At 41.6% G+C, this 16597-nt stretch overlaps 2 protein-coding genes across 5 annotated transcripts in view; one reads left to right on the forward strand and one right to left on the reverse strand.

Annotated features, from left to right (window-relative positions):
- dennd4a (DENN/MADD domain containing 4A) overlaps positions 1 to 9590 on the forward strand; it is a 24542-nt gene extending 14952 nt beyond the window's left edge. Inside the window, 16 exon segments of the mRNA XM_056416235.1 lie at positions 82 to 288; positions 371 to 499; positions 639 to 783; positions 1737 to 1859; positions 2709 to 2819; positions 3438 to 3512; positions 3608 to 3913; positions 3916 to 4439; positions 4533 to 4749; positions 5338 to 5438; positions 5540 to 5715; positions 5932 to 6286; positions 6762 to 6879; positions 7162 to 7324; positions 7426 to 7490; positions 7808 to 9590. Coding sequence (XP_056272210.1) covers positions 82 to 288; positions 371 to 499; positions 639 to 783; positions 1737 to 1859; positions 2709 to 2819; positions 3438 to 3512; positions 3608 to 3913; positions 3916 to 4439; positions 4533 to 4749; positions 5338 to 5438; positions 5540 to 5715; positions 5932 to 6286; positions 6762 to 6879; positions 7162 to 7324; positions 7426 to 7490; positions 7808 to 7944 — 2952 coding nt within the window. The 3' untranslated portion in view covers positions 7945 to 9590.
- slc24a1 (solute carrier family 24 member 1) lies at positions 9332 to 16066 on the reverse strand. Of its 4 annotated transcripts, none has more exons than XM_056416238.1 (10): positions 15948 to 16066; positions 14466 to 15675; positions 13723 to 13782; positions 13369 to 13477; positions 12073 to 12153; positions 11476 to 11564; positions 11051 to 11302; positions 10891 to 10980; positions 10558 to 10724; positions 9332 to 10449 (listed from the first exon to the last, which is right to left on the reverse strand). In XM_056416238.1, the coding sequence occupies exons 2-10, from the start codon at positions 15513 to 15515 to the stop codon at positions 10200 to 10202; spliced, it is 2148 nt and encodes a 715-aa protein (XP_056272213.1). In that variant the 5' UTR covers positions 15516 to 15675; positions 15948 to 16066; the 3' UTR covers positions 9332 to 10199. The 4 variants fall into 4 exon arrangements, with proteins under 4 accessions (XP_056272213.1, XP_056272214.1, XP_056272212.1 ...); XM_056416239.1 differs by having other exon boundaries at positions 13375 to 13477; positions 14466 to 15683; XM_056416237.1 differs by having other exon boundaries at positions 14466 to 15683.
- Positions 16067 to 16597: the final 531 nt, after the last annotated feature.

Raw genomic sequence — 16597 nt, forward strand, 5'->3', positions numbered from 1 at the left:
GACACTGATATGAATGTGAAATGCAAATCTGGTTGCTAAAGGATGATAAATTAAATCTACATGTGATCTTTTTTATCTCAGGAGATCAAATCAGCTCAAAGGATGGCCAAAACATATTCCTCTGTGCCTCAGATGTGGTCCAAGTGTCTGCTGCGCCACTGCTATGGTCTTTGGTTCATCTGCCTCCCAGGGTTTGTTGGCACCTGCCACTCAAAGGTGCGGGCTCTGCGCACAGCGTACGATGTGCTGAGAAAGATGCAGGACAACAAGTTGCAGGCTCCAGATGAGGTGGGAAACGGCTGAAGATTAGATAACCATATACATTACTATTGTCGATACACCTTTTAAAACCTGGTGTTCTCTGTCCAAGGTGTGCTACCGAGTGTTGCTGCAGCTGTGTGGGCAGTATAGCCAGCCAGTCCTCGCAGTAAGGGTGTTGTTTGAGATGAAGAAAGCTGGTGTTCAACCCAACGCCATCACCTACGGGTACTACAACAAGGTGCGCACTCTTTCAATGCACTGTACATACACACAAACAGGGAAACAATACACAAGCTAATCTGACTCTAAATCTGAGATTAAACACTTTTAATCGTAAAGTGTATCACCACATAGACTGTACATGTTCATTGCTTCAGGCGGTGTTGGAGAGCACCTGGCCCTCGACCACCAGAGGAGGCTACTTTTTATGGGGAAAGCTGAGGAATGTGGTTTTAGGTGTTCTCCAGTTCAAGCAAGCAGGGAGAAAACAACAGACGCCACACAGAGATCCTCATCTTTCAGGTAAGAATACTAATGTCCTGCCGACATAGGGGGGACTATACCATAATGATAACGGGTGAACATGTTGATTAACACTGGTAATCACTGATATTTTCATTTTACAAGCAATACTTGTGCCACATACATCTCGTGAAATATGCTCCCCACAGTCATCCCTTGAGTTATAATAAATACACAAGATATGAACTTAGATTTATTCATTTAAAATGGACTCATCCTCCCAAAGATAACAGCAGAAAGTGAAACACACTCTTCGAAAATAATTAATCAGCCACATATCAAATCACTGCAATTTATCATAGACCAGCAAAGAGGTTTATCACAACTCCAGCCTCTTCCAGCACATATCGTTCCCAACCCGCATGTCTTTAATCCCACTAATTAAACAGTAAAGAGGGTTCCCTCCACCGCAGTCAAAGTACACAGGTTACTCTTGATTGCAACCTCTAATTTCCACAACGGCCCAGTGAGACTCGTATTACCATAATAACATGTTGTGTGAGGTGCTTTAATTAAAACATAATGCTTTACCATTTCTGAATCCTTCTTGTTGTGTTTGTAGCTGTCAGTTGATTTTTATTTCATTCACCTCACAACAAGTGATTATATTCCCAAAATGGTCATGTGTCCATGTTGAGTAGCCTGATAACTTAGTTATTTAAGTGAAAACTTTTTCTGTGAATTTAAAATGCAATTTAATGGGATTTGTTCAGCCCTCATTTTTGCTCTCTTAAGTTGAAAATAAAACAGAAAAGTGAAGCCTTAATTCTCTTTAGGGATTCTGTCATCTTTTTATGTCGTTCATTTAAGATGACAGCTACATGGCATTCAAAGCATTCCTGCATATTTTCAGTGGATGATAAGGATGACAGCACTTTTCAGTGATGGTTCATATAGAGCTTTTACCAGCTTGGCTCTGGATTTTCAACCCTGTAATTTGTTGTTCCCTTCAGACGGCAGTGATCTTGACACAGTCAGTCATGGCAGTTTGGACAGTGCCAATGATTCAGCTGAGCGTACTTCCATCGACACCGACTTCACAAAAATGGATTTCAGTGATGATGGATTCAGTACAGGTAGGAAAACATTCTTGTGGTTCTCTCTTCTTCCAACTATTCCTTTCTGATCCTTTGTGTCAATTATGTCACTACTGCTCCTTGTTGATTTGATATATTTCCCCATTGTAAAAGTAGTCAAACTTCATGAGTCATAAACCTTAATTTTACATTCCTCAACTTAAATGTCACTGAATGAAAATATTGTTTTAATGTCATTGAACATTAAAATGACTTGAGTAACAAGAAATGCTTCAAAACCGTGCCCAAAAAGTCGAAATGTTAAAACAGCTTATCTAAACAAAAACATATTTTGAGTAGACTTTGACAACAAACGGATTAGTTGCCTTGGCAACACTGTCTGTTTTCTTTATCATATGATGACTAATGTACTTTCGATAAATGGCAGTTGAGACAAGAGGGCCTATAGTGGTCGAGCATCGGATAAAGCTCTTACACTCTAACATTATCATGGATTTGAATCTGGCTCACAACTGGTCTTGTGTATCTTATCCCTCAGCAGAAAACAAATTAATAAAGCAGGAATTATATCAGAATAAAATGAACTAAAGTAAAGATTTGTTCTTTTGCGGCTTGAACTTCCGAATATGATGCAAGTTTTCAAAGACTCAATTCCTCTTCTGCTGCTCCTGCTTTTCTATTCTGGGAGGGTTGTGTGTTGTATGCTGTAGGGAATGTCACCGCGCTCTGTTGATGAAATACTAAGATCAGTTGTCACTTGTGAAGCAATCCACAGAGACCAAATAGCTGGTTGTTGATTCACTCTTTCTGAAAGAGGAAACTAAGCAAGGTGAAACAAATGCAACAAAATAACTTTTTGGGAAGAGTAAAGCCTTTGATCTTTTCCAGGTGGACAGTCAGACCAAGGCTACGATTCCCTCTCCAAAGAAGAGGAGAGGATGTGCAACAGAGAGAGCAACAGCTCCCTGGCGGTGGAAGACAAAGGACCTCGGCCGTCCAGTGAGTTATGGATAAGCTTCTATCTCCAATCTTTGACACTCAGCTTCCATTTCTGCAGCGATGAATCATCGCTTACTGGCAGCAAAATGAGCGCTCTCTGCCTATAAAAGCTTAGGTATCATATGCAGAGTGGGTGTACTGTGTTCTCCGCACGTCCATTTGCTGATAGATTTAAATGGTTTTGAGAAACAGATGATGGAGGAACGTTTTATGTAAGCAGGTGACTGTTTGCATGACAGTGTTTATCTTGAATGTTGTTACTGATAACGACATGCCGTGTCTAATGCAATCTCTGTTCAAGCTTTCGTGATCAATGGTCCTCACTAATTGTTGTTGCATGTCATCAGTGGCTTAATGGATGACTTAATTTTTTGGGATAAATACAAGACCGACATATCTAAGATTAACAGCTGTCCCATAAGGAACCATGTAGCAGCCAGTTTTACCCTTCTTCAGCCCACTATAATATCTTTATGCTTACATAATCGGCAGCACTCCAGCGACTGGTTATTTTCTATATTAAATATAGATTCGGCATGAATGCAAATGTTTGTGTTTATTATTTTTCATGGACTTTCCAAAGGCACAAAAATAATTTTGTATAATTTAAATCTCCAGCACTTGAGGTCGAGGTTTCAATCGGCAGCATCTCTCCTTCTGCAAGAAACTGCAAATCAACAGATGTCAGAGCTGGTAAGTTTTGTTTATAAAGAAGAATATCAATAAACTGTAATGGTTGTGTCTATAAGCCACATATCTCAGTCTTTCCACATGTGTTTTTATCACAGACAATGGCAACAAGATTTCCTGTCCCTCAAGTGCCATCCTTCGGTGTGGACCTCGGCCAAAAACAGAGAGGCCAAAATCTCTGGACTTGTCTGGGGGACAAGAACGTTTTAGGCTCACCGTCCCTCACCTTAGCTCAACAAAGCAGCGTCACCTCGCTGCCGACAGACTGCACGGGGTCGAAGAAGAGGAGGCAGAGACCGGTAAACAGAAACCTCTGATGGAGAGAAGTGTCAGCTGCAGCGGTACAGAGGAGAGGCCAGGTGGGTCCATCGTGAGGAGTGTCGGCTGCAGTGCTGGGACTGTGAGGAGGACGGTATTGAGAGCGGGTTTGATCCCCTGTCGTTGATGGCGACGGATGCAGTACAAGAGCGTGATGAGGAGAGCACGCCCACAGCCCGCCGCGACCTTGCTGAAGAAATTGAGATGTACATGCATCATGGCAACAGCCCTCTGAGCAGCCGTACATCCAGTATGAACCTAGAGAACCCCTCAAGCCCTTTGTTTAGATCTGCCTCTTCTCCTCACACCTCCCCACGACCCTCCACCCTGCTCCTCTCCAACACGCACCTCCCGCCACCCGTGAAATCCAGGGAGAGGCTGAGGCCGTCACCGTCTCTTCCTCTGGGTCTCTGTTCCAAAGAGAGGGAGAGGCCTTCCTCTCTGGTGTCACCCTCCGCACCTAGTCCATCATCCTCATTGTTCTCCATGGATTCACTGTTCACCCCATCTCTGGACATCTTTAAGAGCAGCTTTTTATCAGCAGGGAAGGGCGTGGCTGAGAAGGCCAGCCGCTTCTACTCTCGTCTGTCCTCCCAGACTTCATTAACACAGGTCGGTAGTGCAACACTTCTCTTTACTTCTTTTCCCAACATAACTGCTAAAGAAACTACCGTCACAAGAATTTGTTCTCTTCCTCTCCTGCAGGAGACAAACTATGACCGTATTAGTGTATCCTCACTGACCTCAGGAGAGGCAGACTGCTCTTCGCTGCTTGATATTGACTCCTGTCTGGACCCAGATGGCTTTACCTCTCCCCAGCACGGCAGTGTATCCCGACTCAGGAGGAGCCCGGTTGTGGGTCGCATCAACCTGGGCAGCCCCAGCGACCCCAACAGAGTGTTCAGACACAACTCCTTCTCTGGTTTGTTGAACCTCCTTTAATCGGTCTACACAACACATGCTGCTGGTTTTGGTTTAATGTTGAGAAACAATAATCTTGAAATATTTGTTATTGGAGAACAAAAAATCCACAGTAGTTAACAGCGTCTCAGATTTGAAATAGTCGAGGCTTACAGCCATGCTCGTTCAATTTCGGTTTTAACTGCAGCGTTGTGTTTGTATCCACTAAAAAACACTTCTTGGCGATCTAAATTTAGAGTAAGAGTTGGGCTCGGTAATAGAGAGCTGTGTTCTGTGCGAAACTAGGCCAGCAGGCAAGAGGATGGATTCACTGTGTAGGCTGCTCTGCACCCAGCCAAGGGCCCCATGCTACACATAACTCATGAATATGCACATGTGCACGCACGCTCACAGACTGTGTGAAACACAGATTTGCTAAACATGCAGAACAACAACAAAAAGTCCACTGACTGTACACTTTGAAAAAGTGCGCTACTTCATTTAATTGTTCCACTTATTCTGTATTTAATCCAGATATGTAGAGTTTTGATTGTTGTTGGAATCTTGGCTTTTTTGTGTGTGTCTAATTGTACAATCCTTTCGTACCAAGGTGGTTTGGCACTTCCTTCCTTCCGTCCTAAAACGCCTCGCACTCCAGATTCCTCCCCCGACACCAGCCGCTTCCAACCCACTCCCAACTACACCATAGAGGTAAGTTACTCTCTTCTGAACATTCCTTTTCAGTTGATCCTCTGCAGATGGACTCAGACTATCGTGAGTGTTTTCATCATGTCTGCTGCTTTTTGTTGTAGGTGCTGATGTCCAGCTCCTCACTTTGTAAGACGTGTGACTGTCTGGTGTATGACGAGGAGATCATGGCGGGCTGGACAGCAAACGACTCCAATCTCAACAGCACTTGTCCCTTTTGCGGCACAGCCTTCCTGCCTTTCCTTAGTGTAGAAATTAAAGACCTAAGACCACTGAGCAGGTACATGCTCCCTGTATGCAGATCAGTATTTATTCACATAAAGTACACAATGCATAATTCACATATTTCTAGCACAAGAGATCAAATATGTTAAATCTCGTTGTGTATTTTTATGGTGGATGGCTGATCGAAACTTTTCCCAAAAGCACTGACATGCATGAACATCTTTTTTTCCTGTGGCCTCTTAAAACAAATCCACTCTGTGTCTCCCCTCAGGTCTTTTAAGAAAAGTAATCCTGTACCAGAAGAGCTCACATCAGCATCTCTGAATCCCGAGGCCAAAATGTCTGCGGCAAACTGCCCAGCTCAGTCGCCCGATGCTCCCCCGGAGAGCAGTGGGAGTGCTGGGCCGACTCAGGTTACGGTGCCCTACTTGAGCCCCCTGGTTCTGTGGAAGGAGCTGGAGAGCCTGCTGGTAAATGAGGGCGACGAGGCCATTTCTTGCCCCACTGTTGTCGACCAACACCCCATCGTCTTCTGGAACCTCGTGTGGTACTACAGGAGGCTGGAGCTGCCGAGTAACCTGCCGGCTCTCATCCTGGCCTCTCAGCACTGCAGCCACGGAGACCAGGTACACATGCAGCTCTCTGTCAAGCTCACCCGCATGTAGTTGTGTGTAGAATGACCCGTTGACCATGAAGCCATCATTGTATCAACTTGTGTTGTACAGGGATAGTCTTACATTTAGAAATAACACTGTTTCACCTTGTTGCTATGAGTTAGACATGAATATTGATTCCACTCTCACATCCGTTTGAAGCCGGGCCAACACTGCAATTGATCTTCTCATCTAATTCTCGTCGAGAGCGGATGAGCGCGTGTTCCCAAAATGTCAAACTCGTTCAAACATCTCATGTGTATAATGGAACAGTTTTTGACTTTGGTGTCTCCTAGTGGTAATTTCTCGCCTTTTAAAAATAGCACATAGACAATACTCATTTTCGCTGTGACTTTTTTAATTCATGAAAACTAAATGCCTTTTTAACTACACTATTGCTACCCGGATGGACTGTAACATACAGAGTAACACGTTTTTTCCCTTGCAGACTCCCCAGAGCGTTTCTTCCGAGGACAGTAAGCAGGTTCTTGTGAGGATTATGTGGGACAACCTGAAGTTGCACAAAGACAAACTCCAACCCTGCTATGTCTTATGGAACACGCATTGTAAGTCACCTAAGTGTTTAATTTAACAGTCTGAGGTATGATATATTTCAACGCTAAAATTATTTTCAGGAAATGATTATGCTGGCAAGTTTAATCAAGGTTGGACATAATTTACATGTAAATGAAATGATGCATATGAAGTGACTAAATCATGCATAATTCAGTCCAGGACTCCTTTTGGTCATGCTGCCCTTATCTGTGCTTGACTTTCAGAAATGATTTTGACTCATAGAGATGAATGAGCCTTTGATGGGGGTGACTTTTGTCTCTTGTTCTTTGCAGGTGCAAACTCCCTGGTGCGCTCGGGGCTGTGTGAAGAAGGCCAGCTCTTCACTGTGGAGCTACTGCAGGGTTTTGTGAGGAGCATAAAGAAGAGTGATGTCTATCAGCCCATGAGCCAGATCATCCAGCTGCTGGGGCCAGAGCTGGGTTTTAAAAGACAGAGGTGGGGAGGTTAAATAGTTTACTGTTCAGCCAAGTGTGAAATATCATGCAACTGGAAAGTCTAATTGTTTTCTTATTTTTTTCCCCCTCTCTCTCAAAAAGGAGCCTCTACAGAGAGTTATTGTTCCTCGCTCTGGTGGCTTTGGGAAAGAATAACATTAATATCAGTAAGTTAAAGTTGTAGTTAGCAGTTTTTCTGTTGCTCAGTCCCCCACTTTGGGCCTGACTGAAACACCTCTACAACTGTGGTATGGATTGCCATTAGGTACAGCACTGTGCCCAGAGGATCAATCCTACTGACTTTGGTGATACCATGACTTTTAATCGAACACCATCATCAAGTCCAAAGTATTCATATTTTATTCTTGATCCTCGGGTTTACTTTGTGTTTAGTCCTTAATAGTGGTGAAGTTGGTTAAACTAAACTGGTTAACATGGAAAACATCATACCTTTGCATCAGCATTGCTTTGTCCCTCTTTACAGGTGCTTTTGACCGGGAGTACAAGTTGGCATATGACCGCCTCACCCCCAGCCAGGTGAAGCTAACACACAACTGTGACCGGCCCCCCGGAGCAGGGGTCATGGAGTGCAGAAGGACTTTTGTGGAGCCCAGTCTGTAAAGTACTTCTCTTCTTCTGTCACATTGTGTTTTTTTGACTGGTTACTGTTTCTTTTTTTTGGACTGCTCGTCAGACTCAGGACCGGCTCACCTGACTGGAGCACATAGCTCTTAAGCACAATAGGAACATGACACTTAATGTAAACTAACTGCCACATGTTTCTTGTATACTGTTAGAGCTAAAAAAAAAAAAATTAGTGACAACCTTGTGTCTGTAAATATTAAGAAAAATCCCTGTATTTTCAGTATAACTAGTCAAATGTGTTATTATACAGTCTATTTTATGACTTGTTTTCTGTTGACGCTGTGGGTAACGTATGTCAAAGTTTGCGTGATTACGTTGTCGAAATTTATAAATGGTCCTGGGGACCTTGATCAGACTTGTTGAGTGTGTGTATAATAAGTACGTGTTTGTAGACATTTGTGTTTTTACAAAGCACTTTGAAAAGATGAGCTCTTGCCATTCATTTATGTAACGCTGTGGCCCAGCAGCATGAGTTACTTTTTATTTGGCAGCTGCAGAACTTACTGCACTGTTTAATATTTCCATGACATTCAATTGATATAGCAAAGAAATGTTTCCGTATCTGCAACCTGTACATATAGCCAGGCCATGACCATATACCTAAATACACTGAACTAGATAATAACATAAACAATTCTATAATTTGTGAATCAAGAAGGGGGTACTCCATTATTGTATATGCACACTATTTAATTTGTTTATCCTTTTGTACAATGAACCAAAATAACCCAAAAGGGAATAGTACTTCTATGATTAATTTACAGTTTTTAAAGCAATACTTTTTTCATGTGAGGATGTATGTGTTATATGGGACCACTGAGGATAGATTTCCTTTGAAACAGTACAATCAAACTAATAGATGAATATGAATTGAAAACAGAAATATGTTCTGTTATTTAATCAACACATTCTTTTGATAAAGAAATTAATTAATTTACACAGTAATGGATCTATAAAAATGTAGTTGATTCTAGTATTTTTTATAATTCCTTTTTGTCTTCACAGTATGGCGTAGATGCCAGTTTTACACAATTTGACAACAGTGCACTGTTTAATGTGTTTTAAATTAGTTTGAACAAATGATGGTTTGTTTGCACTGCACATAATACAATATATACTTAATGTCAGAGCTGTTAAGTTGAAACAACAGCTCTGACCTGCACTAATTAAATATCACTTACGAAAATGTTTCACTGTGTTAATATTGTCTTTCACATTTAACTGACAAAAACCTGCCTATATTCTCTGTTAGTTGTTATGTGACGCAGCACCATAGCTGATTATTGAACTTCAGCACTATAACTTTTGATGACAAGAATCTGGATTCGACAGGGCTGTGTGCTTGAAATAAACACCAACATCACAGCGTGTAAAATAGCATTTTATTCACCTTTTACATTGTGATAAAAATTTAAAACATCACTGAAGACCAAAACATCATTTGATGTGTATATGTTGTTTACACAATTTGTCAATTTAAACAATGTTTATGAAGTATTATTTATCATTTGTAACACGGATACTAATTTGTATGATTTTTATATAAAAAAATGAAATTACATTTATTCCCTGGTTGGATCTATAGTTTACTTTCATTTGTGAATAAACACATTTATTCTATGGATGTCAAGTTTTTTTCCGACCTGGGTGCTATTGCTATGCCTGACGGTTTTGTTATATAAACTGATATGCATGAAAGCGTGAACAGTGAACTCAAGCTCAGGTTCTCTATGATGATTGTTATAAAACAGTATTATATGTCAGTGTATTCTTACATATCATATACAATATCCACATTTAGAAACATACAGTACATTTTCCAAAATTTGCCATATTCTATATTTCCAATTATATTCTGTAAATGCAATTTTGTAAACAGTAAAAACATTAATATCCCGGTTAGTGTTCATTCACTTACCCTTACCCACACTATTTTAGCAGATCTGCATCTCTTTATTAATTAAAAAAATGTATGCAAAAGCTGCCATAGTTAATTGAAGTGAGTATGTAACAACTTCTGTAAAATGTTCTAATATCTGTATTGTTGCTGACATCCTGGACACATGTCACTGGCAGCAATGCAGAGCAACTACAGCTTTCTGCATAGTTTCTACGGACACCCAGACCCCTGGTCATGAGACCCGTACATTACATACAAATGGGTTAACAGTCGGGCTTCAGGTCCCAACGTGCACGGACCCCTTTTGTAAAGATGACTTCTGCTCACACGTTCAGATGGAAACAGGACAGCTAATGATGCGATCCTCCAGCATCACGCTCAGCACCAGAAAGATAAAATAGAGCAGGAACATGGTGAACCCTAGCATCTTATTCATCTTCCACTTACAGGATGCAATGGAGATGATGACGAAGAGGAGCATGATAAAGAGCAGCACGATGGCACAGAAGAGCCCGTTGCTACTGACAACTATGGGAGCAAAACTGTGGAGGGATGAGTACAGGAGCCACGGCACTGGAAGGCTTTTGAAACAAAGTGACAGAGAGAAATGTAAGACCAAGAAATGTATCAACTGAGTGTTCATCAGCATTTCCTCTTCAATCGTGACACATCAGAATATCAGAGCTCACCCCACTGTGATGTCAAAGATGTTACTGCCCACAGAGCTGGACACAGCCATGTCCCCCAGGCCTTTACGTGCCACTATCACACTGGTAATGAGGTCAGGGATGGACGTCCCTGCAGCCAGGATAGTCAAGCCCATAATCTCCTCTGAGATGCCGATGGTCTCACCCACCTACAAGTACAAATAAGAGTGCAGAGTGGAAAGAAGAAGGAAGAGTACTCGCATGTTGTTGTCAACATGAAACTAAATACCCACAATGCCGTGTGTCTGAATGGACTACCATGAAACACAGCAATGCACTTCAACTTCCATGTCTCCTGTTAGTACAGCAACTGACCTGATGAGCCCACCACACCATGAGGTAGGAGAACACACCAATCCACAGGATAGAGCCCAGGAAGGTGGCCGCAAAGAACTTTCTGTATTTCTGTTGGACAAAGTGAGTGATGTTAAATCAAAACACAGTGATGAGGCATGGGATGCGTGCTGGTCTTTACCTGGTTGCGAACATCTGGAACTGTGAGCCACAGAGGGAAGATTATGGGCAGCAGGAAGAGGTAGGTGACTTGTTTATGTTGTGTGTCAGGCCACTGTAAAGACAGAGGTTCATCCTCCTCCAATTCTTTCTCCCCCTCGTCTTCATCTTCTTCCTCCTCTTCTTCTTCACTGGACTCAACGCTGTCGTCATCGCTATCATCTTTATCACTTTCAGAGCCTCCTGAACTATCGTTTCCTGCTGGCACATCCTCCTGAAGTGTTGGGGAAATAAATCGTGGTGGACAGTAGAAGCAGAACAAAAATAAAAGCAAAGCCCAAAGAAGCACCTTCTCCTGTTGTGACTTCATACATTAACTTTGACATGGACAGGTATCAAAGACTGACTTCTGGACTTTTTAATAACCAGGACATAGTTGAAGAGTACCTTCTTGTCCTCTGGCTGCTCCGTCTTCTCTGTTTCTGGGGCTGCGGCAGCCTTTGGCTCTTTGACTGGTTTAGTTTCACTTACACCATCTGCAAAAGGAATTTGCAAAAACGTTGTGCATTTCCCTGATGCCTCTTACTCATTCAGTTATCTCAGAGAACTGTCATTTCATAAGCCTTGATGACCAATCATGTGGAGAAAAGCAGTGCATGTGTTGTTAGGACTTTCGTGATATATGAGGTCATCCTCATGGTGACTGGACTGAATGAACTCACTGTCTGCAACTGGATTTTACTTACTAAGTGCTATACTACCGTTTGTATGTTGTTACATGTATGCACCTTGATGTCTTGTATCTTATTCATACTAACCTGTAGCTTCATATTTTATAACTGGTCACCCACCTACAGGATGCATCAAGCAGCATAACATTATGCTAAAGATACATTTTCTAATTGGCTGCAGTAAACCTTATTTTAATGGAGGACATGTATTATACACATCTTTAATTATTTTGGCTGTAGGCTTTTTGCAGGCCACGTGTTGAGCAGCTGAGCAGTCTGATCAGTGGATGACCATCAAATGCTTCCATGTTACCTTCAATTTTGTCTTGAGTTTTGCTCTTTGCCGTCCGTCTAGCCACATTATTCAGAGTCTCAGCCTTTTCCTTTAATTTCCCTACGAACAATCAAACAAACAAAATCAAAACTTCTTTGAAATTCTGTGATGAGTTACTCAGTCATGTGATAATAGCAACAATCATGTCACACTGTCACAGTTATATCGAAGACAAATAAGCAGTCACATCATTCAGGGTCACGCAAAGAGCAATATACTGGCAGTGTTACATCAAAAGCAACAAGCATCGTAGTCCTGACTTCCGAACAGAACAACGTCATGAGGACGAGGGAGCGTATAAAAGGAATTGCACAACACACAACACAGCATCAGTTTCTTAGTTTTTCTCTTCATTGAAAACCTATTATACATGAATGATACTGATTCTTTGTCTTTATTAGAAACAGGGATTTGTTTCAAATCAACAACAAAACATTCTAAAATAATTTGCTGTTCCTTTTGAGCCAATGTCTGATTCAACACACCCACAAGCATAACTTGTATCAGAGGTCAAAATAGGTAACCATGATATAACATACCAAAGCATGTTTTACTTACACCCTTTTAACCCGTAACCCTTTTAACAGCTAATAATCTTCTAAGAAAGCCACAGATATTCTTAATGTTGCTTTGGAGGGGGTTGATACAGGCACTGATAGCTTTGATCCAGAATGTAAAGGCTTATTCATACGTTAGACTATTGTGAATGTCCTGGAGTAGTGGAGTGTTTGCAGCCTGAAGGCCTGAGAGACGCGCAAAGAAGGTGCCATGGCCGCAGGTACACAAAGTGAGACATACACAGTCCCTGCTTGCCTGACAGTGATCTCAGAGCGTGATGCAATATAAAGCTATTGTAACCTCACCAATATCAGGAATAACACTGGGCAAGTTGTCTATCACCAGTATTTAACCACATAAAGGTAATAAACCAAAGTAAACAGATTAACACAGATTCAAAAGAAATATTAACACTTTTTGACTCTTACATCACAGAAATTGTCTTCAAATTGAAATATTTGTGTTGACTAATATAATATAGCTTTGGGTATCCTAAGCATATTTTGTATTCAGTGTGGGCCGACATATATATATATCCCTCCATAGACTGAGGTAGGTATTTATCTGCTTAGCATCAATCTGGATTTAGCGCTGTCTTCATTTGTTAATCCATTTTACAGAGAAGGCCGTGGTCCCCAGACACTCAACACTAGAGCACTTTTAAAGGGAGACAACTATCAATCATCAGGGCAATCCGTGTGCAGATATGGTACTCACCCTCACCTATAGGGTCTAATGTGTGGATCATAAGTTGGAAGATGGTGTTTCTCATGGTGCTGTTGTGTAAAGAAGCTGAGCTTCCCCCTCGATGAAGGGATGGCTTCAACTGTAAAAAGAGATGGCTGAGGTCAGAAATTTAGCAAATCGTAATAACAGACATTACGTCAGACAATCATGTAGAAATGGAGGTCAGGTCTGTTTTCTTGAGAAATTACTTCTCAATGTTATGAAGCAGAAGGGTTAATAACGCGTGGAATAAGGTGGAGATACATGAACACTGCGAGTGCCAGGGAGGCTGTTGCATTTTTTTTTTTTTCCGGCGGTGCATTTGTTGTTTGTTGTATTTTGTACCTTTAACCGATGCTTGTTCTCTGGAGCAGGTCGGACATTATCTTCAGCGTCCACATTTGTCTGCGTGCAACAATGTTTTTTCTGTCATTCAATGGTAGGGCTTAAATATTAGCATACGCTGTAAACTATGTTTTTATGCATTGCTATTTCACATTTTGCACACTCGTGGGGACTTGTTAGTGTTGCATGTCAGCAAAAGAGATGGAGCTGAGTGTTGTGTATGGGATTATAATATTGTAAAATTATCCATCATTCTAAAAAAAAAATCCCACTAGAGTATGTTTATGTATGATGTGAAATAGCCTTTTCCACATATAAAAATATTTACATTTGCTCTTGAGGAACACCACCAGTAAATCTAGCTCAACAAAGTGTGCACAAATACTCTGGCTTCACTATGTGTAAATTAAGCCTCAATCACACTTATCAGGGTTAAACACCATATATGTTGATGCTACAGCTTGTAAAGAGACATAACTTCTCGAGGATTAACTTGCCGTATCTGGTCAGCTTTGGTTCAACCAACGTCTTTGCTAGTTATATTTCCCTTTTTTGACAAGATTTGCATACAATCCCACAAGTGGTCCTGGATATATCATGAGCGATGAGTAATGTGACCTTATAAATGGCTGTTTAAGAAGAAAAAATATGAGAAAAACAACTTTGGGCCAAAGTCTGGACACTGTTAGATATAACTCTTGAGAGTTTCTAAACCCATCATGTTCTCTTACAGGAGTTCTTACCTTTTCCGGTTCTTCCACAGCAAAAATCCTGACGATGTTCTGGTTTTTGAGGAGTATGGCCTTTATCGTCCGCTCTATTTGCACATTGAACTTCATGAAAATGACATAGAGAGTGTAACAGGCCACCAGCATGGTGCTCTCCCACCACATTATGACATTATCCAAGAAGAAGATGATGAGTAAGATGAGGCCCACTATGTAGAAGGATACGTCTCTGAAAAGTGGCCACCAGGTTAGATGAAGCACCTCCCGTGAAAACAATGCACACATTCCAATCACGAACAAAATGTTGAAAACTGCTGAACCAACAATTGTCCCGATTCCCACATTGCTGTGGGCAATGAAGACTCCTATTAGGGATGTGAAAAGCTCAGGAGCAGAGCCTCCGGCAGCCATGAAGGTGGCTCCTGCTACATCTTCAGAGATGGCTAACGTTTCTGTGATTACCCCCAGTGCAGGAACAAAGAACTCATCACACACAATTGCAAGTGAAATGAACATGTACATCATCCCAAAGATATGGAGGATCACCCAGCCTCGTTTACGGTCATCAATAGAAAAAATATCTTCAGGGTATTGACTCTTTATATGAGTAGCGTCACCAGGAGAAGCTGGAGTGATAGTGGCCACAGGAGGAGCCGGAGCTGGTGTGGGTATGAGTGACTCTTGTGGAGGCTCGGGGGCCACATAGATGCAATGCACAATCGTCCGGTTTTTAGTTGGTGATGGAGGAGATTCAGTGGGGGTCAATGCTTTAAAATCTGAAGTTGAATCCGAGGTATGTGTCAAATGCATTCCTGGTGTTGTTTGATCTGTGAGCTCTATTTCATGAATGGCAGTGGGAGGTTCCTCCAGCCCCTGAGTTTCTGCTGTAACCTCCTCAATCAACTCTGATGAACCTTCTCCAAAATCCTCTCCATACGGAGACATTAGCAAAGGCTCGTACAATCTTGCACTGATGGTCAGCTGGTAGAGCGTACAGAGAAAAACCCCGGAAAGGAGAAACAAGACCCGGCTCAGCTGCAGTCGCTTCCTTCTTGTACAATGCATATTCCTCCAAAGCAGTGATGATGCTTGCTATGGAGAACTACAGCTGCATGAATGGGCTTTGGTAGAGGACAAGTCCAGCTCTCTCCTCTGCAGACCATGGGGTGACAGCATTTAAAACTTCAGCAGCATGATTCATGTCATCCTCATCTTCTTGGAAAACCTGTCAGACTAGACAGAATGTCATTTATTTAGCAGGTGGCACAACAGTAGTTTTTTTATTTGAAAGCATGTAAATTATTCAGACAACACATCTAATAATTAAATATATAATGTCTGGCACAGCATTAGTCATAAAGTGATAAAGACAAACACAGTCGCGAAATAAATCCCTGACAACGAAAAACTGGATAACAACTCAGGTAATGTCACAACACACATCAATCACAATGAGAAGAAACTACACCATCCATTTAAGAAAAAATGTAGACTTACCACAGAACCAATGTCTCGCAAAGTCACAGGTGCAAAAATCTCCAAAGCAGATTTCCACTTTTGATTATTGCAGCACAAACAAAAGTCCAAACTGTTTGCAATGGCCCCGGAGTTATGTAGGACACAGGACAGGTCCTCACAGTGGATCAGCATAATACCTAATACCTGAGGTCTTAAGAGGATTATGTGCATTGTCTCGCTCTCACTTTATCATGAGCTTACAATATTGAATTTATTGCTCAACAAAAAATATTCTTTAGTCTAATGCAATTACGGTGCACAAATATTGCATGAAGCCCAATATGGACACTTCGGATTAATAATGTTTATATAATATATGCATGGTGCATTATTATTGGTTTTTTTTTGTGCCAACTTTTTTCAGCACAAGAATCTGAAATTCCCAATTACATTGTGTAACCTCATCACGTAGGATCTATTTATTTACACGGCTTTCACCCGGACGGAAGTAGTGATGCACATCTCAACACAAAGGGCCTCAAACCCTGGGGGTTGAGTGTGAGAGGCTGTGAGGGCTCGACATGGCGTGAATGCGAATGGAGACAGCACTTTGCTGCAACAATTCACATCAGCCTCTTTACTGAGATGAGAGGTAATTTCAATTAATCTATTTACCTGTTCTTTACCCA

The sequence above is a fragment of the Pseudoliparis swirei genome, chromosome 6, assembly GCF_029220125.1.
Source record: "Pseudoliparis swirei isolate HS2019 ecotype Mariana Trench chromosome 6, NWPU_hadal_v1, whole genome shotgun sequence".
In the NCBI taxonomy this organism is placed as follows: domain Eukaryota; kingdom Metazoa; phylum Chordata; class Actinopteri; order Perciformes; family Liparidae; genus Pseudoliparis; species Pseudoliparis swirei.